General features: G+C 36.3%; 2 protein-coding genes and 1 pseudogene across 2 annotated transcripts; 2 read left to right on the forward strand and 1 right to left on the reverse strand.

Annotated features, from left to right (window-relative positions):
* Nucleotides 1-951: 951 nt before the first annotated feature.
* LOC112911767 (olfactory receptor 51V1-like) lies at nt 952-1,891 on the reverse strand (annotated as a pseudogene).
* Nucleotides 1,892-7,404: 5,513 nt separating this feature from the next.
* On the forward strand, nt 7,405-9,412 carry LOC140594363 (olfactory receptor 51V1-like). Its single transcript, XM_072725319.1, has 2 exons — nt 7,405-7,523; nt 8,377-9,412. The coding sequence occupies exons 1-2, from the start codon at nt 7,405-7,407 to the stop codon at nt 9,410-9,412; spliced, it is 1,155 nt and encodes a 384-aa protein (XP_072581420.1).
* A 16,832-nt stretch (nt 9,413-26,244) lies between these two features.
* Nucleotides 26,245-27,198, forward strand: LOC140594512 (olfactory receptor 52P1-like). Its single transcript, XM_072727447.1, has one exon. The coding sequence runs from the start codon at nt 26,245-26,247 to the stop codon at nt 27,196-27,198; it is 954 nt and encodes a 317-aa protein (XP_072583548.1).
* Nucleotides 27,199-27,416: the final 218 nt, after the last annotated feature.

Genomic DNA, 27,416 nt, shown 5'->3' on the forward strand with positions numbered 1-27,416 from the left:
CTCCCCCTTGGAGGCCTTTTGTTTCTTTATTTCTTTTTCCCCATGTCCTACCTTGATAGAAGCGCGAACTCTTCTCACTGTAGCGTTCCAGCTCGTCTCTCTTTAAATCTCAGGCCGAATTCGTAGGTCTCCAGGATGATTTGAAAGTTATCTAGGTAATTTGGTGGGGACAGGTGACTTGGGGACCCTACTCCTCCACCATTTTGCCCCGCCCCCCAGTCATGACCTTTCAAACAGGATGGAGCCCCCGCAGGGCCTCTGTGCACAGCGAGGGGTCAGCTTCAGATTCTCTCTCCTTTTCTTCTCACTCACTCTCTCTCAACTAAATAAATAAATAAGTAAGTAAATAAATAAAATATTAAACACAACAACTTCATGCCTTGGCCATTTCTTTAGGTCTTTACCACTGTGCCTCTGTGTGCATTTAATTTAATTATATTCATTTTTCTCCTGTTCATCTTTCTCACGCCAATTTAATGCTTAGACCAGTTTAGGAGAATCTTGAAGGATAGAGTAAAATTTTCCTTCTCAACAACCTCAACAGAGTCAATTTGTGACACCTGATGCTAATAAGTAAAGGCTACTCGTCCCATAAGCATACAGATATACCAGTTACATGAAAAAGTAAAATCATACTGTGAATTAGAATTCAAAAACATGGATAGGACTGCAAATTTAGTAATTACCCAAGCAAGTGCTCATTAACACACTATGGAATATAATTCACTGCAGTTAACATTATACTTAACTTTAAAATTAGGAAATGAGATCAGCAACACATGCTCTGCTTAGTTCTCTGGCTTTGCCAAACTATATTAGAAAATGATGATCATATGGCTTTAATCTTTTAAATATTACATATAAATGTATTATTTCTGCTACAAATTGTCATTAGTCATTCCTCTTAGAAATACTACTTTCCCATCATAAGGACACAGTGACCTCTAGTACTCAGTTTTGTTTGGTGAACCATCTCTGGAACCTGCTGCGTATTTGTTGGGTTTTGACACTGTAGATGATGGGGTTCATCAAGGGTGGGAAAAGGATATAAATGTTGCCTATGTGGACAAGGACCACAGGAAAGAGATGCTTTCCAAATTGGTGCACCATGGTCAGACCAATGATTGGGATATAGAAAACTAGCACTGCTCAGATGTGGGAGACACAGGGCTGCAAGGACTTGAAGCGCTCCTCCTGGGATGCAATAGTCAAAACTGAGTGCAGGATCAAGACGTAGGAGATGAGAATGAGCACTGAATCCAAAAACTGTGCAGATCACGAGGGCTAAGGCATAGAAGCTGTTGAAGCGAATGTCAGAGCAGGCCAGCCGAAGTAGGTCCTGGTACAGGCAGAAAGAGTGGGAGGGGATATGAGGACAGCAGTAATGGAAGAACTTTAGGTGGACAATGGGAGCAGTGATGAACAGGAAACTCCTCCCTATGATGGCCACGCCCATGTTGATGATTCTGGTATTGGTGAGGATGGATGTATACCTCAGAGGATTGCAGATGGCAGTAAAGCGATCAAAGGCCATGGCAAGAAGGACTCCAGACTCCATGCATGACAGACCATGAACAATGAAGGTTTGAGCAATGCAGGCATCCAGACCTATCTCCTAGCTGAACCCCCACAGGATGCCCAGCACCGTGTGCACTGTGGACAGCCCCATGCACAGGTCAGTGAGGGCCAGCATGGCCAGGAAGTAGAACATGGGCTGGTGCAGGCTCGGCTCAGTCCGGATCACGTGCAGCACCAGGCAGTTCCCAGACAGTACCATAGCATAGATACAGGAGAAAGGGATGGACAGCCAGGGATATTCTTGCTCCAGTCCAGGGAATCCCGTAAGTAGAAAGGTGAAGTTATTGACTTTGGAATCAGATTGAACAGACATGGGATCTATAAAGACAGAAACGTCTCAGCAAAACAATATAGTTAACTGTTCATTTAGAATCCTGTGTTTCCCACTGCATTAGTAGAAATTTTGAAGTGACTGCTCTGAAAGAATGACTGGATTTAGCACCATGGCTCATTACATATAAGACCAAGGCTTGTATTTTTTCAGAAATCTCATTTGCTATGAAACTGGCTTTATGCCTGCATATGAAACCTCTTTGTTATTAGGTCTACATCAAAGGTTTCTGTGTTCATATCCACAATCTCACTGTCACTTCCAAATTCTATGCTTCATACTACAAATAACAGGGGAAAAATGTGATTTCTGGCTTGTGAAAGTATAATTGTGAAGTTTACGTATACCAAATTGAGAAAGAAAACACATTTGATTTCTTGCCCCTATACCATGGTAAGGGATTACTTAGTACTTACAGGATTCCCTAGACTGGAGCAAATTGCTAATCACTGGCATGGATTGGAAGATTAAGCTCTGCTTCTTCTATAAGACACTCATTTACTTGTAGAAATCATTTCTGAGACATTGTTGTCTATTTTTACACGTTCACTTTATGGACTTGATAAAGAACAACAGGGACACCTGGGTGCCTCAGAGGTTGAGAGTCTGCCTTCGGCTCAAGGTGTGATCCTAAAATTCAAAGATCTATTCCCGTGGGGGTCTCCCTGTGGGTGGCCTGCTTCTGGCTATGCCTATGTCTCTGCCTCTCTCTGTGTGTCTCTCATGAATCAATAAATAAAATCCTTAAAAAAAAAAAACAATTGTTGTGGTGGAGATGGTCTTGACAATCTTGTAAATGGATCTGGTTTCTTCCTTCTGTTCTAGTTGCATTGAGATTCTAGGGGAAGTAAGACTTACATAGATCTGAGAGTCACTGGAGTAAAACCTGGGAAGTGCTGAGAGTCAGTGATGTGACATGCAGGGGGCTGTGTTTTTTGGGAATGAGGACAGCATCTGCACAGCACACTCTCCATTCTACCAAATTCTGAATATTCTTACAAGTGTAAATATTTAAAAATAATTTCTTCATCTAAGGAGATTTGAAAATAAACTTTGGACAGACAGATTAAGAAACATCCTGCAGCTTCCTTTCTCCTTAAGTGGTCTTAAATATTTTTGAAGGGCAGCAGATATAGCCTATAGAAAAGCAGGTTATTGTTATTAACATAAGTTTTGATTTTATTTTTCTCCATTTCAGTAAAACTTTTCACGCTTTTTTTGAACCCTGGCTTTAGCACTCAAAGAGCTCATGTGCTGGCCAAGAAAACATTATTTATAAGCCATCACAGTTTTGTATAAGGTTGATTCCTTATAAGCTCCTTGAATGCTGAGCCTCTATTTTTAAAACAATAATATTACTAAGCACTATTTTTTAGCACTTACTGAGGACTAGGAATCTTAGCATTATTTAATTCTCGGAATTATAGTACTTCTAATTAGAATTAGAATTAATAAAGGATCACATCTTTTCTTTTAATAAAGAATGTGCTTATAAAGCCTAACTTTCTGGTTGGTAAACCCTTCCCCAACACCTGTGAGTACTATGTACTTGGGCAAGATACTTAACCTTACATTAGTTTTTTCATCTAAGATGGGGTAATATCATTATTTCATAGGATTGTCCTGACAATATATTTAGATGATGAATTTTTAAATAACTTGGATTGTGAAATACACAAAGAAAACAATTAAAGTAAATTGTTATTGTTTCCATGGTAGAGATGAAGAAACTGAGTTTAGAGTGGCATTCTTTAAGAAGTTATCCATGAACCACCAGGGACTATTGAGTACTTGGAATGTGGCTAGTCCAAATTGAGATGTTATGTAAGTACAAAATACATACTAGGTCAAAGACTTAGTGTGGAAAGGATGATTTAATCTGTCTTCCCAAAAATGTATATATTGGCCACATGTTGACATAGTATTTTAGATGTAGTAGGTTAAAGAAAACTTTAAAACTTGTTTCACTCATTCAGTTTTACTTCGAATACCTAAAGCTGCATAAGTGGCTCACATTGGATTGCTCTGGGATGACACTTGGTTAGAGATAAGTACTAGAAACTTTCCCAGGATCACTTAGCTATGTCGTTTAACATTGTTCCAAAAACTTTTATGAGTCTTTTGGACCTAACTGTAGAATATTTCTACCTTAGAAAAGAACTTCAAGTATGTTGAGAATGTTCAAGTCATTCATCTGGATCATTTCCAGTGTGTTGAAAACTCTAGTTCAGGAACTCTACACTAAGGAAACTCACTGTGGAGAGACTTTAATGGTGTGGTTTCCTTTAATGTTGTGGTATAAACACTTTAATATTCCCCTGTTATAAATACTTAGAAATACTGGATGAGTTTGAACAAAACCTTTTTCAATTACCAGAAGTCAGGATTTAAAAGGTAAATGAAAATAACAAGGATATTTGCCAAGAATCACATTGTTTGCTTAGGTCAACTGATATTGGCAATCCAAGACCCGTGATTGATATTCACAACACAAGACTCATGTCCCACACTCATTTAGGAAATATAGGAAAGATGTTGAAGATATAGTTACTGAGCCCCATTAAAACCAAAATGTTGTCCTAATACCAGTCAGAAAAATAAATGAAGAAAAATATCTTTTCACAGGAAAAATGACAAATGTTTTGATAGCATTCTACCCAGAAAATCATCCTTGATTTTTTTCCTCCTTAATTCATCCGCATTTCTTCTATTTCCTGGCAATTTTGAAATAATATATAACTTGTGAACAAAAATGAGACCTACAGGGCAATGCAAAGTACACTTTATACACTGAATATAGAGGGCTTCTTCCATACTTATTTAAATGTTTTGGAATCAAATAAATAAATAAAAATAAATGTTTAGGAATCAGACTCAAATAGACTTTATGTTCCATAGCAAAACATGCTATACTCAAAACCTATGCAATGGATATTCAAATGCAGTTCTAAGAGGCAATTCTATAGCTATAAATGCCACCATTACGAAGCAAGAAGTTTTTCACATAAGCAATCTCATTTTTTACCTCAGGAACTAGAAACAGAATAAACTAAGCCCAAAGCTGGCAGAAAGAGAAGAAGAACAAAGATGATAGCAGAAATAAATGAAATGAAGATGAAAAAAATGTAGAAACGATCAATGAAACTAAGTTGTTTTCTTAAAAAGATAAAAAATTTTACTAACCTTTAGCTAGACTATGAAAAATAAGACAAAGACTCCAGTATGTAAAATCGAGATGAGAGATGAAACATTACCACTGATACCATAGAAACACAAAAAATCATGAGACAAATTTTATACGTCAACAAACTGGATAACCTAGAACAAATGGATAAATTCCCCCAAACATAAAACTTACAAAGACTGAATCATGAGGAAATAGAAAATTTGAACAGACCAATTATAGGGAAAGAAATTTAGTCAGTAATCCATTGCACACTGAAACGCCTAGGATCAGATGTTTCACTGGTGAATACTATTAAATATTTAGAGAAATTAATGCCAATCCTTCTTAAACTCTTTCAAAAAATTGAAGAGGAAGGAATACTTCCAAACTCATTTTATAAGGCCAGCATAACCTCAGTACCAAAGCCAGGTATGTACATGACAAGAAAAGAAAACTATAGACCAATATTCCTGATGAACATAGATGCAAAAATTCTTGACAAATATTAGCACAGTAAACACACAAAGTAACAACAGGATATTAAAAAGATTATATATTGTGATTCAGTGGGATTTACCCCTGAGATGCAAGGATAAGTCAACATATGCAGATCAATACATGTGATTCACCACATAAATAGAATAAAAGACAAAATCATATGATTAACTCAATAGATGCAGAAAAAGTACCTGACAAAATACATCATCCTCTTATGACAAAAATTCAACAAACTGAGTATAAAAGAAGCATACCTCTGGCAGCCCGGTGGTTCAGCGGTTTAGCGCTGCCTTCAGTCCAGGGTGTGATCCTGTAGTCCCAGGATCGAGTCCCACATCGGGCTCCCTGCATGGAGCCTGCTTCTCCCTCTGCCTGTGTCTCTGCCTCTCTCTTTCTCAATGTCTCTCATGAATAAATAAATAAAATCTTAAAAAAAAAGCATACCTCAATATAAGAAGGGCCATATATGACAAACTCATGGCCAATATCATATTCAATGGTGAAAGGTTGCGATTTTCTTCTAAGATCAGAAATAAGACAAGTTTGCCCAGTCTCCCCACTTTTAGTCTACGTAACAGGAAGTCAGAAACTATAGCAATCAGGCAGCAAAAAGGAAAAGGGGCATCTCAACAAAAAAAGACAAAGTAAAATTGTCTTCGTTTGCAGATAGGATCTTATATCGAGAAAATCCTGACGATTCCACCGAAAACAAACAAACAAACAAACAACAAAAAAACCTGCTAGAGTTAACCAACAGATTCAGTAAAGTTGCAGGGTATAATCAGCCTACAGAAAACAGTTTCATTTCTATACACTAAAAGCAAAACATCTGAAAAAGGAAGAAGGAATTCAAACTGCTTATAATAGCATAAAAACAATAAAAACCTTAAAAATAAATTTAACTGGACAGTTTTCAATATCTGCACTCCCTTGTTCATGGCATCACAATATGGAAACAACCTAAGTATCTGTCTATAGATGAGTGAATAAAGAATATGAGATATATATTGAATATATATTTAATAAAATAATATAATAAATGATTAAATAAATATTAATAATTAATAAAATAATACTCAGCCGTGAAAAAGAAGAAAATCCTGCATTTTAACAATTTTGATAAAGCTTGAAAACATGGTGTTAAATGCAATAAGTCAGACAGAGAAAGATAAATATTGCATAATACCTCCTATATGTGGAATCCAATGGAGCCAAACTCAGAATCAAAGTAGAGTGGTTGTTCCCAGGAGCTGGGGGATGAGGGAGGTCGGGAGATATTTGCCAAAGGGCACAAACTTCCAGTTATAAGATTAACAATTTCTGGGGATTAATGTAGAACATGGTGATTATAGTTAATGGTACTGTATCATATATGTGAAAGTTGCTAAGGGAATAGACCTTACATGTTCTCACTCTGGGAAAAAAAATGGTAATTATTTGACTGGATGAAGGAGTTAGCTAATGTTATGGCAGTAATTCTTTTGAAAGAGGTCAATTATGAAATCAACATGTGCACCTCAAATTGGCACAATGTTACGAGTCTATTCTACTTCAAGAAAGCTGGCGGGAAGGAGAAAGAAGCTCTAATTGAGAAAGTTTGTGATCCATGAAAAGCAGTTACTCACAAACACTGGCAAGTCTCCAGAACAACAGAAGAAACAGAGAGAATCTACCTTGTGGTGGCTGAATGCCTAGTTGGTGAAAGAAGGGAGTATGACAGAGGATCTTAAGCTCACTGATGATCCTGTTGAAAGCAAGTAGAACTGATAATTGAGATAGTTCTAATGTAATTTTAAAGATTAGAGAAAACCCCTGAAACCTTTGAATCTACATGCTAGGGAAGCAACAGCCTCTGAAAGGTGATAGCAGCGAAATGAAGACAGATGAGCCCTTAAGAGCATATGCCTTGGAGTCGGCCTGCAAGGATTCACAGCTTCGCTTACTCGCTGGGCAACTCGAGCCAGCTGCTTACTCTCTCTCTCTCTTTTTTTTTTTTTTTTTTTTTTTTGCTTACTCTCTCTTGAACTCAATTTAGTCATTTATAAAGCAGGGCTCACAATAGCACCAGTTACCTAGGGTTTGTGTGGTATTACCTATTTTATAATTGAATTATAACTAACATATGCTGTTATGTTATTTTCTCTAATGGTTTTTCAACTCCTGGAACAGTCAGAACATCAAACGGAATATGTGTTTGTTAAAAAGAACAAATGCACTCCCTATGGATAATTCTAGATTGTAGTCAGGTAATAGCTGTTTTGACCATTCATTTTAAAATGTGAACAGAGTATCTCTAGGGACTTGGGGTCCATTTATACCCATCGCCTTCCTGACGTTATACATCACAGTCCTCTAGTTCTCTCTTGATGCAAGCACTTACAAAGATATGATCTACTCTCTTGAGAGCAGAGAAACAAATATATCTTTGAGCTTTTGTCGTTGAGTTGAGACTCGAGCAGTGATTGCCAGATAAAAAAGACAGATTGAATCACTGGATGCAAGAAGAGACAGAATGAACCGCACACAAAGGTGAAGGGTAACTGGTTTTTTTTTTTTAATAAATACTCTGAAAAATTAACAGACATCTGGAAAGTCAAAATTTATCATAACCTCTGGTTGCTCGAGAAAGACAAAATCTATTTTAGATCACTTTCCTTTGTCTGCCCTTAATGTTTCACTAGGTAGACACACAACAAGATTCCTAAGTGTGGAGATGTACTTGGATAACAGGTGTGAACAACAGTAAATGTGACTTTTTAATGTAAAGAATTCTGAATTACATACCCATATCATTTTTGTTCAGATTGGTCCTCTATCAGAAAATAATTTGGATGAAAGCGCTCTACCAAATGGACACAAGTGCTGACTCATTGGAAAAATACAGCAAATCACCCATGCCTGATTTTCCTGCTTATGACACCAATTCCTCAAACTTTCTACTAACAGGCTTCCCTGGCCTGGAACAGGAATATCCCTGGCTGTCCATCCCTTTCTCCTGTATCTATGCTATGGTACTGTCTGGGAACTGCCTGGTGCTGCATGTGATCCGGACTGAGCCGAGCCTGCACCAGCCCATGTTCTACTTCCTGGCCATGCTGGCCCTCACTGACCTGTGCATGGGGCTGTCCACAGTACACACGGTGCTGGGCATCCTGTGGGGACTTAGCCAGGAAGTCAGCCTGGATGCCTGCATTGCTCAAACTTATTTTATCCATGGTCTGTCCCTCACAGAGTCCGGAGTCCTTCTCGCCATGGCTTTTGATCGCTTTACAGCAATCTGTAATCCTCTGAGGTATACGTCCATACTAACCAGTGCCAGGATTACCAAGATTGGGCTGGGAATTTTAGTTAGGAGTTTTGTATTCATTATGGCTCCCATAATCCGCCTAAAGTTTTTCCACTATTGCCATTCCCACATCCTCTCTCACTCTTTCTGCCTTCACCAAGACTTACTAAGACTAGCATGTTCTGACATTCGCTTTAACAGTTTCTATGCCTTGGCTCTGGTGATCTGTACACTTTTGTTTGATTCCATGCTAATTATTGTATCCTACATTCTGATCCTGCATTCGGTCTTGGCTATTGCGTCCCGGGAGGAGCGGCTTAAGTCCTTGCAGACCTGTGTCTCCCATATCTGTGCTGTCATGGTTTTCTATATCCCAATAATTGGTCTGACTATGGTGCATCGTTTTGGGAAACACCTCTCTCCTATGGTCCATGTCCTCATGGGCAACATCTATATCATCTTCCCACCCTTGATGAACCCCATCATCTACAGTGTCAAAACCCAACAAATCCGTGGCAGGATTCAGAAGTGGTTTTCCATGAAAAAGGAGTAAAACACTTTAGCTTACATGGACACAGGGGCTTACCTGTAGAAAACCTCAGGCAAGGAGTGGGAAGGAATATATTTATTTAAAGACATTAAAAATAAGGCGACTGAAAATGAAGACTTACAGGATATGCCATTACATGAAAGATTTCTAGGTATCAAAAATAATAATCAAACCCAAGTTTGAAGTTCTGATAGTAGAGTCATTCATAACATGGCATTATCACTTCTGACTAGAAAAAAATAATATTCACAATTGTCCAGAGAAGTTTAACTTACAAGGAATATCTATAAAGAAGTCATCCAAACACATAGTACCCATTTATCACTGGAGGCACAATTTTGTCACCACTTGGTATGGTTGCCTTAATCAATACAGACATTACAACTGGTTGCTAATCTTAAGTGATGTTTTCAGACTTTCAGTCAAGCATCATCACCCTTCTCTTCTGGTTAATTTGTCAACAGACAATTCTGTTGTCTGCTTCTCAAAAGAACAAACTTTCTTTGTTTTACATACCTCAAAATGAGTACTAAATTGACAATCTTAATTTGAGTCTCACAGAAATTGATGTCCTTTACCGTGTAGAATAAATGTTTCACTAAAATGCTTTACGGAATCTTTTTTTTTTTATATCTTTTTTGGATTTGATAAATATCAACAAGGCAAGACTTTTCTTCTGTAGTGGCGTTTCTCACTGATGGCCATTAGGTAAACCATGATTACCTAATAATTAACATGAGGTCAGATAACTAGCCATTTGGGAAAGTAATAAAACCTAGTCTGTACTAAAAACCACGTGGAATTGCCATTCATGAGCATCTTCAAGAGAAAAGATACTGTTATCTTTTTTCATCTCTAGCAGCAAGTCATCTTCATTCTCATCCTCTTTACCAAATTAGGAAAAATACTCATGCATATGTTATCAGATAGTGCTATTAGACAGAGATGATCTTTATTGTTTTGTGGAACTCTGTCCATAAGCTTCTGAGAGCAAACTTGTTAAGCATTTCATCCTTAAAGGGTTGCTCCAAATACTCTAACCCATAGTCTTTTTTCCTCTTCTATTATTGGAGAACTGAATCATTAAATCCATGATTCAATCTTCATAGCATGCATTTATGAAGAGACATTTATCTTTTGGCATACAACTAAAATGTATTAAGACACATGGATATATATATATATATATATATATGATCATCTGACTGATAGAAAGTATGTAAATGTATAAATTCATAGCTCTTAGATGTTAATCTTTTAGAAAAATGTATAAAATAGAGATAGAAGAATGGATGAAGAACTCTAACTAGGGAAAATGTGTTTTCCTTATTGGATTCCTTTGGAGTCCTTGTTTATATTTTGGAAACAAGATTTGAGCAACTCATTAATTTTGTGGTAAAAATAACTTCCAATCTTCAAAAGTAATATGGCATTGGTTTTACAAAATCATTGGCCCTTTTTCCTGCTTTGCATTAAAATGCATCTAAATGTGTATCACATGTAAGAGTTCACAAATAATTGAGAATAAGGAAAAATAGTCAAATGATTGAAAACTTGGAGGTAATTTCCATAATGTAAATGAAGCTCTACTGTAAATGAATCTGGTTTAAAACATACAATTGATTATTCATGCCTCTTTACTTTATGAACCAAAAAGAATCAACAATCCGTATCTAATTAAGAAGTAATTTATTCCACTCAACTTATACTCAAAGAGACGGAGTTTAAAACAGCAATTTTGTAAAACAAACAAACAGATTTTTCATAGATTTTCTTTGTTGTAATTTTTTTAAGGTAGGGAAAAGTAAAGATTTTTCTCTATAGGATGATAATTTAATGTTATTTCTTTATAAATCCAGGAAATGAATTAAGAAATGAATTAAAATGTTCTTATGAGATGGAAGAAGGTAATGTTCTTATTGAATTCAAATTTACTCTAAATGTGATACCCAATAATTTTTTCTAAAAATTTGTTAAAACTACAAGCATTCAGGGCACCTGGGTGGCTCAGCAGGTTGAGTGTCGACTCTTGGTTTCAGCTCAGGTCATGATCTCAGTGTCCTGGGATCAGCCAGCATTGCTTGGGGCCTGTGCTAAGCATGGAGTCTGATTGTCCCTTTCCCTCTGCTCCTCCCCTCATCCCCCAGTATAAACGTTCTCTCTCTCTCTAAAATAAATAAATCGCTCAAAAAATTATAAGCTCTCAGCAATTAGCACATTCTAAAAATAAGTGTTATATTTACTTTCAAAAATACCATTAGAAAGCATAATTGAATGACAAATCCTATTCACATATACAGAACCTAAAGATATAATGTGCGTAATCACACGTAGAAATCATTAACACCCTTAGGCCACCTGGGTGACTCAGTGGATTAAGTGACTCTTAATTGTGGCTCAAATCAGGATCTCATAGTTGTGAGATTAACCCCCCTGCTTAAGGTCCTCTGTGTCTCGGGATCCCTGGGTGGCGCAGCGGTTTGGCGCCTGCCTTTGGCCCAGGGCGCGATCCTGGAGACCCGGGATCGAATCCCACATCAGGCTCCCGGTGCATGGAGCCTGCTTCTCCCTCCGCCTGTGTCTCTGCCTCTCTCTCTCTCTCTCTCTCTGTGACTATCATAAATAAATTAAAAAAAAAAAAAAAAAGATTCTCTGTGTCTCTCTCCCCCTCCTCCATTGATGCTTCCTCTCTCTAAGAAGAAAGAAAGAAATAAAAAGAAATCATTACCACTCTGTTAGAGGGTGTAAGGGCATACACCTGAAATAGAAATATATTCTTTACTCTGTGTAACTGTATCTGTTCTCCTAAAACATTCCCATAGTTTCACTGTGACTAAACAAATAACAATATTCTTAACTTTATAAAAGTTTTATAGTTTCTTAGGAAATATTAAAAATCAGAGAAATAAAAGAATTTAAAAAATACATTTCAAGGGGTTCCTGGGTGGCTCAGTTGGTTAAGTGTGCAACTCTTGATTTCAGCTCAGGTTGTGGTCTCAGGTCATGACTTCACACCCACGCATCTCAAAATAACAGAATATTAAGTACAGAAGTAACACTAGATACATAGAAAAATTAAGGAATAAATTTAATGAATGTTAGTGCCATTTAATTTTTTAAAGAAAATATGGATTATGTAATAGTCATGTAGCAAACTCAAAGATAAATCTATACCTAATTTCTTTTTAATTCAAGTTTTTATTTAAATTCCAGTTAGCTAAAATACTGTGCAACATGAGTTTCAGGTGTAGAATTTAGTAATTTGTCACTCACATACAGCACTTCATGCTCACCACACCATACCCATCGCCTATTTAATCTATCTCTCTGCCCTATACCTAATTTCTTAACCCAAATATAAGTATTACTATGCTACAAACTCATTTGTACTTATACCAATATCATACACATAAAAATGAAACTGTAAAATTAAGGAAAAACTGTTCTTTTAAAAGAGATCTTTTGAATAAGCTACAGCTTCCAGATAAGGACAGGAAATGAGAGTTCATAAAATGAAAATCAATGCTTTGACACAGACACACATACATATATAAGGATACATAAAAACAGTAAGAAATATCAAACTCAAACTATTTGCAATTCAACACATGCCAAAATTAGTTTACTCAGGCAAAACATGCTAATACATCAATATGACAAAAGACAGCATAAACCGATAAAAACAAGATATAGAATTTAAGTTGTAAAAAAAAATTCAGTTGTCAGTAGTTTGAAATGGCCAATAAATATCAAAATAGATTCAATCTCATTTAAAATTAAATATCCACAAAATTTAAAATAATAGGTCAAATACAACTCCATATTTGGTATACAATTGGCAAATAACACATGGTTATCAGAATCTGAGGTTGTTCAGAGACTTGCATTTGCTTTTAATATGGATGTAAGTTAGCAAAAGATGTTTGGAGATAAGTCACACATGAATACTGAAATCTCTTATTTAGATTAGATGGAAAGTTACTAATATGTATACTGTTCTATAACGTGTACTTTTGAGGGTCTAATATTTATTAATTTTATAACAATACAATTGTCAAACTACTCTTTCTTTAAAAGTTGTGTATTAAATATTTTCCAAAATTTTGACAAAATGTTTGAATTAAATAAATGCTAAAGTTCATTTTTTAATTGAATCTGTTCTGTATTTCCATGATGACAAAATGGAAGAACAAAAAGAAAACATAATAAGGCTTTAGAATGTTACAGAAACACTTCTAAACATCAATAAACCTTGGATGAATGAATTTAAGATTAATCATTCTCCACAGGATGTTTTTTTCTTTTTGTAATTTAAACTCAATTAGCCAACATATAGCACATCCTTAGTGTCAGATGTAGTTTTCAGTAATTCATTAGTTGCGTATAACACTCCAGTGCTCATCACATCACCTGCCACAGGATTTCTTAAGAAAGTGAGTTTAAAAAAAAAAAGTGAGTTTAAATTTAAGTTGAGGAAATAATTTGTGGAGAGATGACTATGCTTTTCTCTCTCAGCTCTAAAATATCAAACACTAATTGTGGCAAACAAACACTGATGAAAGGAATAGCTTTAAAAATTGAGACAAGATTTTCTGTCATAGTAAACACCACAAAGTATTTAGATATGATTAGCTCATATGGCTTTTGAGGCAAATTTTAATACCTGTTTTCATTAGCTAAAGTTATGTTTCCATGTGAGGTATATGGAGCAAGCTGGTTATGGTTTAGATTACTTTCAAGAAAAATACTAGCACCTAGTAGCTGGCAACATAACCTGGTAGAGTTACATGGTAACTTATGTGACACCAAACTCAGATTTAGTTATAATCAAGATCAATATCTTTCAGTTAGAGTGATAATTGTCACAGAACATCTTAATTCCTGTCAATCTCTAGAGCCATGTATCATTTATTCAAAATGATATTACTGCTATGGGCATAAAATTAGGTTATCACATTTATTTCATAATAAATCAATTGATTTATCTATTTGATATATTACAAAAAACAGATTTATTAAAATTAAATAGAAGTAGAAAAAGATTTGAGGGATGATGAAAGGTAGAGATGAAGAGGACAAAGAAAAACCAAAACAAAACATATCAATGATTATCACCCTATGGGCTTTTGTTGCCTAGAGAGCCATGAACTCACTGCAGACAATGTATAAGTCCAAGCATTTATCAGTCATCTTTTTGGAGATTATTGAATAAAATTTTACATGCATATATGTGTTTTGCACATTCAAATGCTATGATTAATAATATACAATTAATTCAATATTACTCTGTTACCAGTATATTTTGTAATGTCTTTTTTCAATATACAATTGCTGAGAGCAAAATTATTCCTTATACGAAGAGATAAAAAGCTGACCCCAAACAAGTCCTTATACTTAAATTGGCTAGAAACTACTGCTTTATGCAACTAAAGTACATATGATATGTTTTTTACCTTTTTATTCTTCATTTATTTATTTATTTATTTATTTATTTATTAATTCAAGAAGGACACAGAAAGAGAGGCAGAGACATAGGCAGAGGGAGAAGCAGCCTCCCTGTGGAGACCCCGATAGGGAACTCGATCCCAGGACCCCAGGATCACGCCTTGAGCCAAAGGCGGCTTCTCAACCTCTGAGTCACCTAGGCATCCCTCAAGTTTTTATTTAAATTCTAGTTTGTAATCATATAGTGTAATATTTGTTTCAGGAGTAAAATTTAGTGATTCATCATTTACATGTAACACATAGTGCTCAAGGCAATAAGGACCCTCCTTAATACTCATCATCCATTTAGCCCATCCCCACTCACCTCCCTTCCATCAACTCTCAATTTATTCTCTACAGTTAAGAGTCTCTTACGCTTTGCCTCCCTCTCTTTTCCCCTTCCTCTATGTTCATCTGTTTTGTTTCTTAAATTCCACATATGAGTGAAATCATATGGTGTCTTTCTCTGACTGACTTGTTTCATTTACCATAATACAATCTCTTTCCATTCACACCATTAAAAAATGGCAAGATTTCATTATTTATGATGGTTGAGTATTTTTCCATTATATTTATATATGGAATATATATATAGTATTATATATGTAATATTCCATTATATATACGTTGAATATATATATAATACTACTCTTCTGGTATTATGTACAATATTATATATATATATATATATATATATCACTCTTTTCTATCTATTCAACAGGTGATGGACACTTGGGCTTTCTATAGTATGGCTATTGCTGATAATGCTATTAACATCAGGGTGCATGTGTTCCTTTGAATCAGTATTTTTCTATCCTTTGGGTATATATCTAGGAATGCAATTACTAGGTCATAGGGTAGTTCTAGTTTTAACTTTTAAAGGAAACTCCATGCTGTTTTTCAGAGTGGCTGTACCAGTTTGCATTCCCACCAGCAGTGTAAGAGGGGTCCTTTTTCTCCACAACCTTGCCAACATCTCTTGTTTCCTGTTAATTATAGCCATTATGACCAGTGTGTGGTGGTATCTCATCAAAATTCTGATTTGTATTTCCCTGATGATGAGTGATGAGCATCTTTTCATGTGTATGTTAGCCATCTGTATATCTTTTTCAGAAAAATATCTATTCATGTCTTCTGTCCATTTCTTAACTGGATTATTTCTTTTTGGGGTGTTGACTTTGATAAGTTCTTTATAAATTTTGGAAAGCAACCCTTTATCAGATATATCATTTGCAAATATCTTCTTCCATTCCATAAGTTGTCTTTTAATTTTGTTGATTGTTCCCTTGCAATCAAATTTACTAACAAGGCCCAGAGACCCATAACTTTAATTTCAGTGAACATTTATATTATTCCCAAGACGGATAACCACACCTGCATAGATGGACAAATTGATATGGAAATGAATGTTGTCGAGAATATGAAAGATAATTGCTTCTATGCACTTTCAAGGCCATTTTGAAGTTAATGGCCCTGCCTCTCAATTTAAAAAGAGCAAGAACAGAAAGGTAAAGAAAGAATTCACTGAGTGCATTTTTAAAGAAAATGATAAAACTAGTGTTTAGAGGGTGAGATGGGCCAGGCTGGAAAAAACTAGGAGTGAGACACTACTCAAAATTCAAGGGTGGAAATGAAGAACGGACAGTGGCCACCACATAGGTACAGAGTGATTAGTTTAGATTTGCAGAGTTTAGGCAGGAAATGAGTCCAGAAAATAGATCTTCGCAGTTGAAGTCGAAGGGAAAAGTTGGGGTAAATGTTAAAAGCAGGGTCAAATATTTTTAAAAAATAGGCAAATTAGGATGACTTTACATCAAAATGGAGGATATTTTTTCTCAACTAAAGGCATCATGGAGAATGTTAATAGGTAATACCCAGATAGAGTCATTGGCAGATTTTACTACTAGTTTTAGGTTAGAATATCTAAGAACCACCTGCAAATCGACAAGAAAAACTTCAAATTAACAATAAAAATAATAAATTAAATAAACTACTTTATGTGAGAAGAAAGCACAAACGGCATAAACGTGTCTCTCCAGCATGTGCAAGGACGCTCAGACACATTAGCAATAAAAGAAATACACTGTCTGTAAAGTATGCAAACCTGCAGTATCACTTATTTACCATCTAGAAAATAACAGGTGGGATGCCTGGGTTTAGTGCCTCAGAGGTTTAGTACCTGCCTTTGGCCCTGGGCGTGATCCTGGAGTCCAGAGACTGACACACACACTGGCCTCCCCACGTGGAGCCTGCTTCTCCCACTGCCTATGTTTCTGCCTCTCTCTTTCTCTGTGTCTCTCATGAAAATAAATAAAATATTAAAAAAAGAAAAAAATAGAGGCTTAGAATCCATAGCAATAAGAAATATAATTTATGAATTACTGATAGGAGAATAGAGAATACACATGAATCTGTGACTGCATATGAGCCTCCATGAACCTGGTGAGAAGAATTACATACTAACGACCCAAAGGCACATTGGGTCACAGTAAAATGGCACAACATAAAAGAATAATAAAATGGAGATCTTGAAATAGACTGAATTATTATTAATAATTATTATATTATATAATAAATAGACTGAATTATTATTATTAATTATTTCCTGGAAAAAAATATTTCCTGGGCTCAGTAGGAATTGCCAGACTATCTGTCTACACCTAACTCATTTTCACTTGTCTTCTTACAACATTCCCTATGAGTTAAGCATTTGATTAACAGTCCACTGACACTGGGTACTGTAGGTCTGTTCCTAATATCAGTATTTGCCCATATAGGAACAGATGAGCTTTATGCACAAACTAACTCTGGAGAGTCACAGTGTTCTATGGACGCTCCAGTGTTAATATGTCTCTGCATAGTTCTGGCCTGTCTTGTTTACCTCCATCTTTATGTATCCTGTGTATATAATCAGAGGACTTCTGGGCTTTCCTAAACCTAATGAGACCCCAAACATCATAATATCCCATTACCAGGCAGCCATGGCTAACTACCATCTTGTCCACAGAGACCTTAATGTCCCCAAAGTCATTGCTGTCATACACTTAATCATTCTTGAGTAAGTGACTTTGTCTGGACACCGCAATGGAAAACCATCATTTGAAGATTTGCAGAGAACAACTATTCATGTTATTCTATGAGGTATTATTCTAGATCAGTCAAGTGGCAGTCAAGTAGGAAAAGAAGATTTCTAGGTAGAGAAATCACAATGTACGTTTACAAAAGACATTTGAGTATTTGAGTAACGTGAGGTGGTACTAGAGAAAGAAGGAAATATTCTCAGAGGTTAAAAAGCATAAATACAGCATTCTTACTTTTATGCAAGAATCTAAGAAGTTCCTGTTACAGAGTGGTTTCTGGTTATGTAACTCACAGTAGTCACAATGTTGAAAGATTATAGTCTAAGAAAACCAAGGGTAGCAAACGACCATCAAGATGTTGGCCATCTCTAAAGTGTCAGAGGCATGAATTGTAGGATAAAAATCTGTGAATTATTTAAGACTGCAGACTGTATGTACAAAAACATACATTTTGTTCTCAGAATTTAATGAGAGTATACTAGGTTTCAGTATCTTCTTTTTTGTGATACAGTTTCATGAAAGAGATGAATGTGAAAAAAGACACAAATAATTCAGTAAATTAGAGATATTCTCATTAGCTTTAAGGCAATTGTTGACCTACTTTGCTAAAGCAGTTTCACTTATCTGGAGGGGCAATACACTAATGCTACAAAATAAGGAATTTTCAATATTCTTCCAAGAAATATGTGAGAATGGGCTAAGTGGAGAACAGGAAAACATTAGTGAGTTTTAAAGTTAGTACTATTGACTAAGAGGATGCTGTGGTGAGGAAGAAGTTCAAAGTTAAGAGGACACAGGTTACTGATTTAGTGAATCTAAGAGTAGATTATTGGTTGGGAGGATACATGAGTGGGTGATTAAGTAAGGAAATGGGGAAGGATTCCTTCCCTTATGTCTTTGCATAGGGGTGGTGAAGATAAATATACATTTAAAAGCATTTGCAAGTAGAACAGGAACTTTCAGGGAATTTATAATTCTTAATAATCTTCCCTTCTAAGTAGCAGTATCTAATCATGTATAAAGACAAGATAGTTGGGATCCCTGGGTGGCTCAGCAGTTGAGCGTCTGCGTTCAGCCCAGGGCGTGATCCTGGAGTCCTGGGATCAAGTCCCACATCGGGCTCCCTGCATGGAGCCTGCTTCTCCCTCTGCCTGTGTCTCTGCCTCTGTCTCGCTCTGTCATGAATAAATAAATAAAATCTTAAAAAAAGAAAGACATGATAGTAAGTGTAGGTAAAATTGAATCTACTAATAGATAACATTTGTTGAGCATTTCAGCCACTTTTATAAATGAAAATTCTTTACTGTATTACTATGTACTTATTTACATGCATATTCTTATTTAATTCTTTTAGAAACCATCTGAATGAGTACTTGCTATTGTTTTGCCACCATACTCTCAAAGAAACAAAGGCATGATTTTTATGAGGTGGGAATCAAACACCTATTAAGTGGAATAGTCAGACTTTCTACCTATGAAATGCTATTCTTTGAATATTGTTTCTCATAACAATGGCTAACACTTATTAGGTGCTTACTATGTGCCAGGTGGCTGACTAAACATTTCATGTAATTGGGTTATATACTTTTCAAAATTACACTGTAAAATGAAAGACATTTTTATTACCTGCTATTTGGAGTTCAGAAAATTGAGATATAGTTGAAGTAATACTAATAGCTCTAGCTATGATTTTCCCCAGTAGTACTCAATAGCTCAGGTGCAGAAGCAAACCACCTGGAGACAATGTGAGAGAGCTGCAAAATAGATGAGAAAGAAAGTGTTCCAGAGGAAGGATTCCTGTCCCCTTTCAAGAGTCCTTTTAGCAGGACTAAGTATCAAGTTGGCAAGAGACAGATTAGTAGGAGAAAATCAGATGTAGTAGTAGACATGGAAATTTCAAAGACAGTCACTTAAATTGAGATCTATATGTCATCCTGAACTAAAGAGAAGGTAGACCTCAGAGAAAGATTGCAGTTCACAGGGGAAAAAGAAGAGCAAATGTTTGGTAATGGTATGTTGCTGCTGCTATACAAATGGGTCACTCGGGTAAAATTTACCTCTGCTAGTAACGCTTATTCTGGGAAAGACCCCCAATTTAAATTGTTCAATGCACTTAAGGGAGGGATAAAAGTTTCTCTTGAGGCTGTAAGGTCTTGATCGTCTTCAGTTCAGAAGAATCTTCATGCCAAAGTGACCCATGTTGGGGCAGCCTGTGTTTGTTCCCTACAAAAGCAAACGGAATAAGATATTTGGGTATGCTAATAAGGAAAAGTTTGAAATGATGTTCCACAAAATCTGTTTATCAGGAGAGAAGGAATTAAGGCTGGGTGTTAAAGTATGGGGAAAAAATGAGATTTTATATTCATGATGCAGTTTTTTGGAATTTAAGTTTTCAGAGGAGCCACTGTTACAGATGATGATAAATCTATGTGGGATGATATATAGTGTAGTGAATTCATCATTGGAGGAAGAAAAGTGGGAATGATGAATGGCCAGTGGGTTAGAATGGATCTAAATGTACAGATTTCAAAGTCATGTATTAATATAACACAGTACAGGTGGAAATATAAAGTAAAGCCAGATAGCAGTGTTTAATGAATATGGGGGAGAAATAGGGGACACCTATTTATAGACATCAAAGTGGATGATGAAGAGTGTTTGAAGTGGAAGGTATGGAAGTACAGTGAAATGAAAAGTACCAGTGTAAGGGGAGAGTATCCTGGACACTCCAGTTTAGGGCAACTTAAGAGAATCTTAAAAGAACTTTTTCTTTTCCTTACTTATTGGTATGACTTTCTTTTATTTTAAGATGGAAAATGGGGTAAATTTTATATAATGAAGCTGAAGCCGCAGACATGAGTTTTCTTTATTTTCTATGTCTTTCTGTTGTTGTTGGGAAAAAAATTGTCTTTAATTATCTTTCAAAATACACCTAAGCCTTTTCCTCAAGTCCCTCCACCTCCCAAAATGTTTAAGAGGCTGATAATATAGATTTGGCCCATATAAACTGTTGCTCTTGACTATTTCAAAATACTTATTCCTTGAAAGATAGCATAATTTGGAATAATAATAGCTTCTGGAAAAAAATGAAAACAACTATATACATACATACATACACATATATGTATGCATGTATGTATGTATATAGTAACGAAAACGACTAACCTGTATATTAGCACATTCCCATATGAACAGAATGAGGTTTGGGACTTATGTCTGGCACTGTAAACCATAGTCACCAAATGCTGCTCTCCATGTCTCAAAATAATTCCCTCTGTACCCATTTAGGATACAGCACATAGGGATTCTTTGGATGTGATACTATACTTCCATACTGTGTTGCTTTTGCGTTTTGCAGGAAGCACAGCATTGATGAAAATTAAGAGAATGTCTTATCTTGGATTAAACTGGAGGAGGAATGTATTTATTGATGATGGGTATTTAGTGAGTCTAGAACCACCACCTTCCCCATGTGCAAACAGACATAACATGCTCTCATGATTAAAAACCACCTTTACACTATCATAACATTATCTACAGAAAGAATGTCTCAGTTAATGTCAAATCACTGACAGTTTAGCTGCTTCCTCTGTATCAGAAAGTGAACAAAACACTGGAGACACAAAGTCCTTAATATATGGTCTATTTATTTCTTGTATCATATTGATAGAGGAGTACTTAGGACAAGTAAAGGAATAGCTACCACAAGATGTAATATTTGTGCTCATCCATGTATGTGAAAGATATGGGAGCATAGGAGGGTTCAACACAGTTTGAAGTAGACAACAAGCACTTGAGAGAATCGGAAAATAGTCAACAAGAATTGAAAAGACTGATTAAAGATTATAAAGCAGATGAGGGATAAATTAATCAAGTCCAAATGTAGAGACAGTTTTTTTTTTTTTAATAAATTTTATTTATTTATGATAGGCACACAGTGAGAGAGAGAGAAGCAGAGACACAGGCAGAGGGAGAAGCAGGCTCCATGCACCGGGAGCCCGACGTGGGATTCGATCCCGGGTCTCCAGGATCGCGCCCCGGGCCAAAGGCAGGCGCCAAACCGCTGCGCCACCCAGGGATCCCCAAATGTAGAGACAGTTTAAAGTCATAAAGAGTAAAACCATATTATATGATCCCAGACCTGCTAGAAGTTCTGGGTTACACTGAAAGGAAGTAATGGCAAGACTGGAAGCTTGAGAGACGCAAAAAAAACTTAGCATGAATTAACATTTTTTGGAATAAGACAATTCATTTAATGATAAGACTTTAAGCAAAATAATCATATCTGACTTTTGAAAGATAATTGATGATGTGAGGAGGTGGACTTTATAAAGAAAAGCCAGAAACAGGAGAAATAATTAGGAGGCTATGCCACAGACTGTATGGGAGTTAATAAATGTCACAGATAGAGGAAAGGATGAATGACATGCTGAATTTGATGGATATCAAATCATTAAATTCAGTGAGATATAATGGTTGCTTGATTGTACTGTTAAGGTTTTAAAGGGCAAAGGGTCAAGGATAGCTCTGAGATTTTTGGTTTAAATGACTGTGTGACAGCTGTTGCCAACAAATGAGAGACAGGCAGATAGTGAGGGAGCTTTCAGGAAAACAGTGAACATTGTGTGGCATATCTTCAACTGTGATTATTTAAGACATGGTAAAACAATGCTATATATAATAAAACAGAACATAGAAAGCATTGGATGCTCTACTAGCATCATGCTCTCTGGAATGGCAGATTGCACGCAACACATTCGGCTAAATAACCCTGATGCAGGTAAAATGCTAAAGTTGGGTGGCAGAAGGAACATTGTATCTGGATGTTTCAGAAACAAATGCAAAATCAGAACTAACAGGAAGCTAGAGGGTGTGGGCAGGCGTTCTGACTTCCCTGGCAATCTGTCTGGTAAATCTAAGGTAATAAGCAACCTCATTGACCTCATTCAAAATAGGCTGCCATGTTCCTGGAGTTGTTTCCCTATAGTTCCCTGAGTTACACATTCCAGGAGCCTGGCCTCTCTATAAATTGAAGCTACTTAACCTCTTTCTCCCAGTATTGTCTTTTATTTAAAAGAGAGAGAGAACCATTTGAAGGACAAACAGTGTATGTTCTCATTCATTTGGGGAATATGAATAATAGTGAAAGGGAATATAAAGGAAGGGAGAAGAAATGTTGGGAAATATCAGGAAGGGAGACAGAACATAAAGACTCCTAACTCGGGGAAACGAACTAGGGGTGGTGGAGGGGGAGGAGGGCGGGTGTTGGAGGGGAATGGGTGACGGGCACTGAGGTGGACACTTGACGGGATGAGCACTGGGTGTTTTTCTGTATGTTGGTAAATTGAACACCAATAAAAATTAATTAAAAAAAAATAAAAATAAATAAATAAAAGAGAGAGAGAGAGAGAGAGACAGAGACAGAGACAGAGACAGAGAGAGAGAAATTCTATCTAGCTATCTATCATCTCTCTCTCTCTTTCTATCACACAGACAGAAATAGCCAGAGAGAGCATGAGTAGGGGTGGAGATGGGGGTGTGGTGTGGGAGAGGGCCATAGGAGCAGGGAGAAGCAGACTTCCTGCTGGGCAGGGAACCTGAGGTAAGGCTCAATCCCAGGACCCTGGGATCATGATCCAAACCAATTACAGAGGCTTAACTGACTGGGCCACCCAGACACTCCTTAGCATTACCTTATAAGTAAATTTACTGATGTCTATAGACCTACTTTTATGACTAAGTATGTATGTATCACAAAGCAATTAAGCTTATTTTTTTTGTTCTGTGTAATTTTTTCTACCTAGAAATCATGTTTATACTTCTAGATGTACTACTCACTTGCTGTATACCTAGTTCTCTGCCAAACATCCTCTTGAATTTTTGGTTTTCCTAAATGGAAGAACAGGGAAAAACCTATAAACCTATAAATATCTTTTTATTAAACTTAAACATCTTTTATAGTTAAAATATTCAATAATTTGAATTATTGCCCAATTATTGCGCAATTTCTTGCCCCAAATTCTTATCTCTACCTGAGGTTATGGGACTCACATCCAATGTGACAATCCAAAACTCTGGGTCTCTGTATTCTGGATAATGTTTAAATTCTGAATTCTTCTGAAATATTTATAATGATTAACTCAAATTTGAATTCTCACTTCCTATACGGAAACACCTCAGATACTTACATAGGTCCAGAGTAGTATATGCTTAAGAGGAGAATATGCACATTATAACCAGAATGGTTTTTTTTTTTCTGAACAGATATTACATGAAAATTCAAAGAGGTATTGCCAATAGGAATATTTATTAATATTTATTGAACTTTCGTATCAGATGAGTTTCAGGAGTAGATATTGGGAACAATTACAAATTTTTAAAAAGGCAACGTATGAAGACGAGCGTGTGCATTTCTGAATTGTTATATTAGGAAATTAGATCCTCAGAAGAAGGTTTGAGGGCCATTACTGGAACAAAAGGACAAACCAGTGAAGGATCATGAAAAGATGCTTGTAGCACTGAGACCTGGAGTACTGGATTGGAATTATTGCTCTCACTGTCATTAGAAAGGTTGCAAAACAAGAGTCAAGGACAGGAATCTGAGGAGCAGAATGCCAAATGGACTTATATTATTCCCATTAGTTAAAAATGTGTGTTGATAGCAATGTCTAAATTATCTGAAGGAATGAGGAAATATTTTCAAAAAAGAAAAAAAATTGTCAAGGCAGATAACTTATTTACAATTTTCTGCCATCACTTAAAATGCTAAATTAAGTTTCATGTAAATCTTTTTAAAAATAGCATATGGTAACTTCATCTAATGTTGAAAACAGTTAACTGTTTTTGGATAGCTCAGAAAAAAAAACAACAATAGTTTTTCCTCATTATTTGAAACACGGTATACACTTAAAAAATTGGGTGGATTGATAAATGCAGTCTTTTAGGTACTTGTTTGTGAATTACATAAAAGGTTGTAGAGATATAGCCATGGGGAAAAAAAAGAACTTGTGTTCTGGACAATATTAATTTAAAATTCTGATGATACATCTGTGTTTTTCTACTATTTTCAGCTAATACCCCTCACTTTTGATACATGCTCCCAATATCCTGTCCTCCTTCTGATTATCTTTAAGATCTTTTCTGAAATAAGAAGGCATTAGCCATGAGTGAGAATAAGGTTTTATTTTTAATGTTCACAAGAATTTTGGTTATATTTAAGCTCCTTGGACTTCTTATTATGCATTCCTGATTATTTAAGTTGTCTGTGGTCTACCATATTGTTAAAATTACAATTGCCTTTTGTATAACCTGCAAATTATTGTATATATGCATGTATGCATCTGTGTGTTTGTGTATGCCTGCATGAATTTTCACACTTGATTGAAAATTCCTTGAGAGCAGTGGCCTTTGTCTTTCTATTTTTTTATAAATTTATTGTTTATTGGTATTCAATTTGCCAACATATAGAATAACACCCAGTGCTCATCCCATCAAGTGCCCCCTCAGTGCCCGTCACTCAGTCACCCCCACCCCCAACCCACCTCCCCTTCCACCACCCCTAGTTCGTTTCCCAGAGTTAGGAGCCTTCATGTTCTGTCTCCCTTTCTGATATTTCCCACTCATTTTTTCTCCTTTCCCCTTTATTCCCTTTCACTATTTTTTATATTTCCCAAATGAACGAAACCATATAATGTTTGTCCTTCTCCGATTGACTTATTTCAGTCAGCATAATACCAACCAGTTCCAACCACGTCAAAGCAAATGGTGGGTATTTGTCGTTTCTAATGGCTGAGTAATAATCCATTGTATACATAAACCACATCTTCTGTATCCATTCATCTTTTGATGGACACCGAGGCTCCTTCCACAGTTTGGCTATTGTGGCCTTTGTCTTTCTTAAAGCAAAGTTGATGTCTATATCACACAATTCAAAAAATCCTAGGCACAAAGAAGCAGAAATTTTATCACTGCTTGTATACTTAATAGATAATGGAAATATAAAACTAGAACAGCAAAAAAATTGAACAGTGAAGAGAAAATTTAAAAAGAAGTCCATCGTATTTGTAAATAAAGATACCGGGGACCTTAACGGTGAAGTGATTAACCCAACAACTTACGGAAGTTTTAGAGGAGAGTCAGCCCTTTACATAGGCTATTTTAGTGTGCCTGGAATCTCCATAAATAAATAATTATTCTGTCAACTTGATTTCTTCCTATAGGAAACTAGCCTCACTTCTTTGCACCAGAGCATGCAAACTCTCCAGTTTTAATATGGCAGACAATGCTACACATAGCTACATCTCATCTTTTTTCCTGGTTGGTATTCCTGGTTTGCAAGCTTTTCACTGCTGGATTGGCATCCCTGTCTGCCTCCTGTTTGCCCTGGCCCTGCTGGGGAACAGTGTAATCATCATCACCATCAAAATAGAACCCAGCCTCCACCAGCCTATGTATTTCTTTCTTTGTATGCTGGCAGTGAATGACATGGCTCTTGTCTCTTCCACAGCACCCAAGATGCTGGGTATCTTCTGGTTGGATGCTCACAAGTTTGACTTTAGTACCTGTCTAGCACAAATGTATTTTATCCACACATTCTGCATAATTGAGTCAGCCCTCTTGGTTGCCATGGCCTTCGACCGATATGTAGCTATTTGTATCCCACTGCGTTATACAACCATCTTGACAACACCAATGGTCACTAAAATGGGTCTAGCTTGTGTGATCCGAGCTACCTTTATGGTTTTGCCCTGTCCTCTTCTTATTAAAAGGCTACCATATTACACTAAATATGTTATCAATCATGCCTACTGCGAGCACATGGCTGTGGTGAAGCTGGCCAGTGCCAACACCCTCATTAACAGAGCATATGGAATCTCTGTGGCCCTTTCAGTGATGGTGTTGGACCTAGGGCTCATAGCTACATCCTATTTCAAGATCCTTCAGGCAGTCTTCCGGCTATCTTCTCAGAATGCCCGCTCTAAAGCGCTGGGCACCTGTGCTGCCCATGTCTGCACTCTACTTGTATTCTACACACCTGCACTGTTTAGTTTCCTAACTCACCGTATTGGCAAGAAGGTACCTCCAAGCATTCATATAATTTTTGCAAGTTTGTATCTTTTGGTGCCTCCTACAGTCAATCCCCTGGTGTATGGTGTCAAGACCAAACAGATTCGTGACCGAGTGGTTAGTCTCTTCCTCTCAAACAAGATTCTTTCTGGAAACTAAAATATGATGTAAATACAAACCCGTATTGGCAGATTCTGTTCTATGAAATCATGGTACATTAATAATAGTTGCAACTTTGTCCCCAACATACAATTTCTCAATTCAGTTTTATTTCTCAGCAGGGATATTTGATGTTGTACATTTTTCTCTCTTTTTTATATTTTTTAATATTTCCCTTTCTATCTCTTGGAAATAAGCTTCATGGGAAGTGTTCATTA

This window comes from Vulpes vulpes, chromosome 11 (genome assembly GCF_048418805.1).
Source record: "Vulpes vulpes isolate BD-2025 chromosome 11, VulVul3, whole genome shotgun sequence".
In the NCBI taxonomy this organism is placed as follows: domain Eukaryota; kingdom Metazoa; phylum Chordata; class Mammalia; order Carnivora; family Canidae; genus Vulpes; species Vulpes vulpes.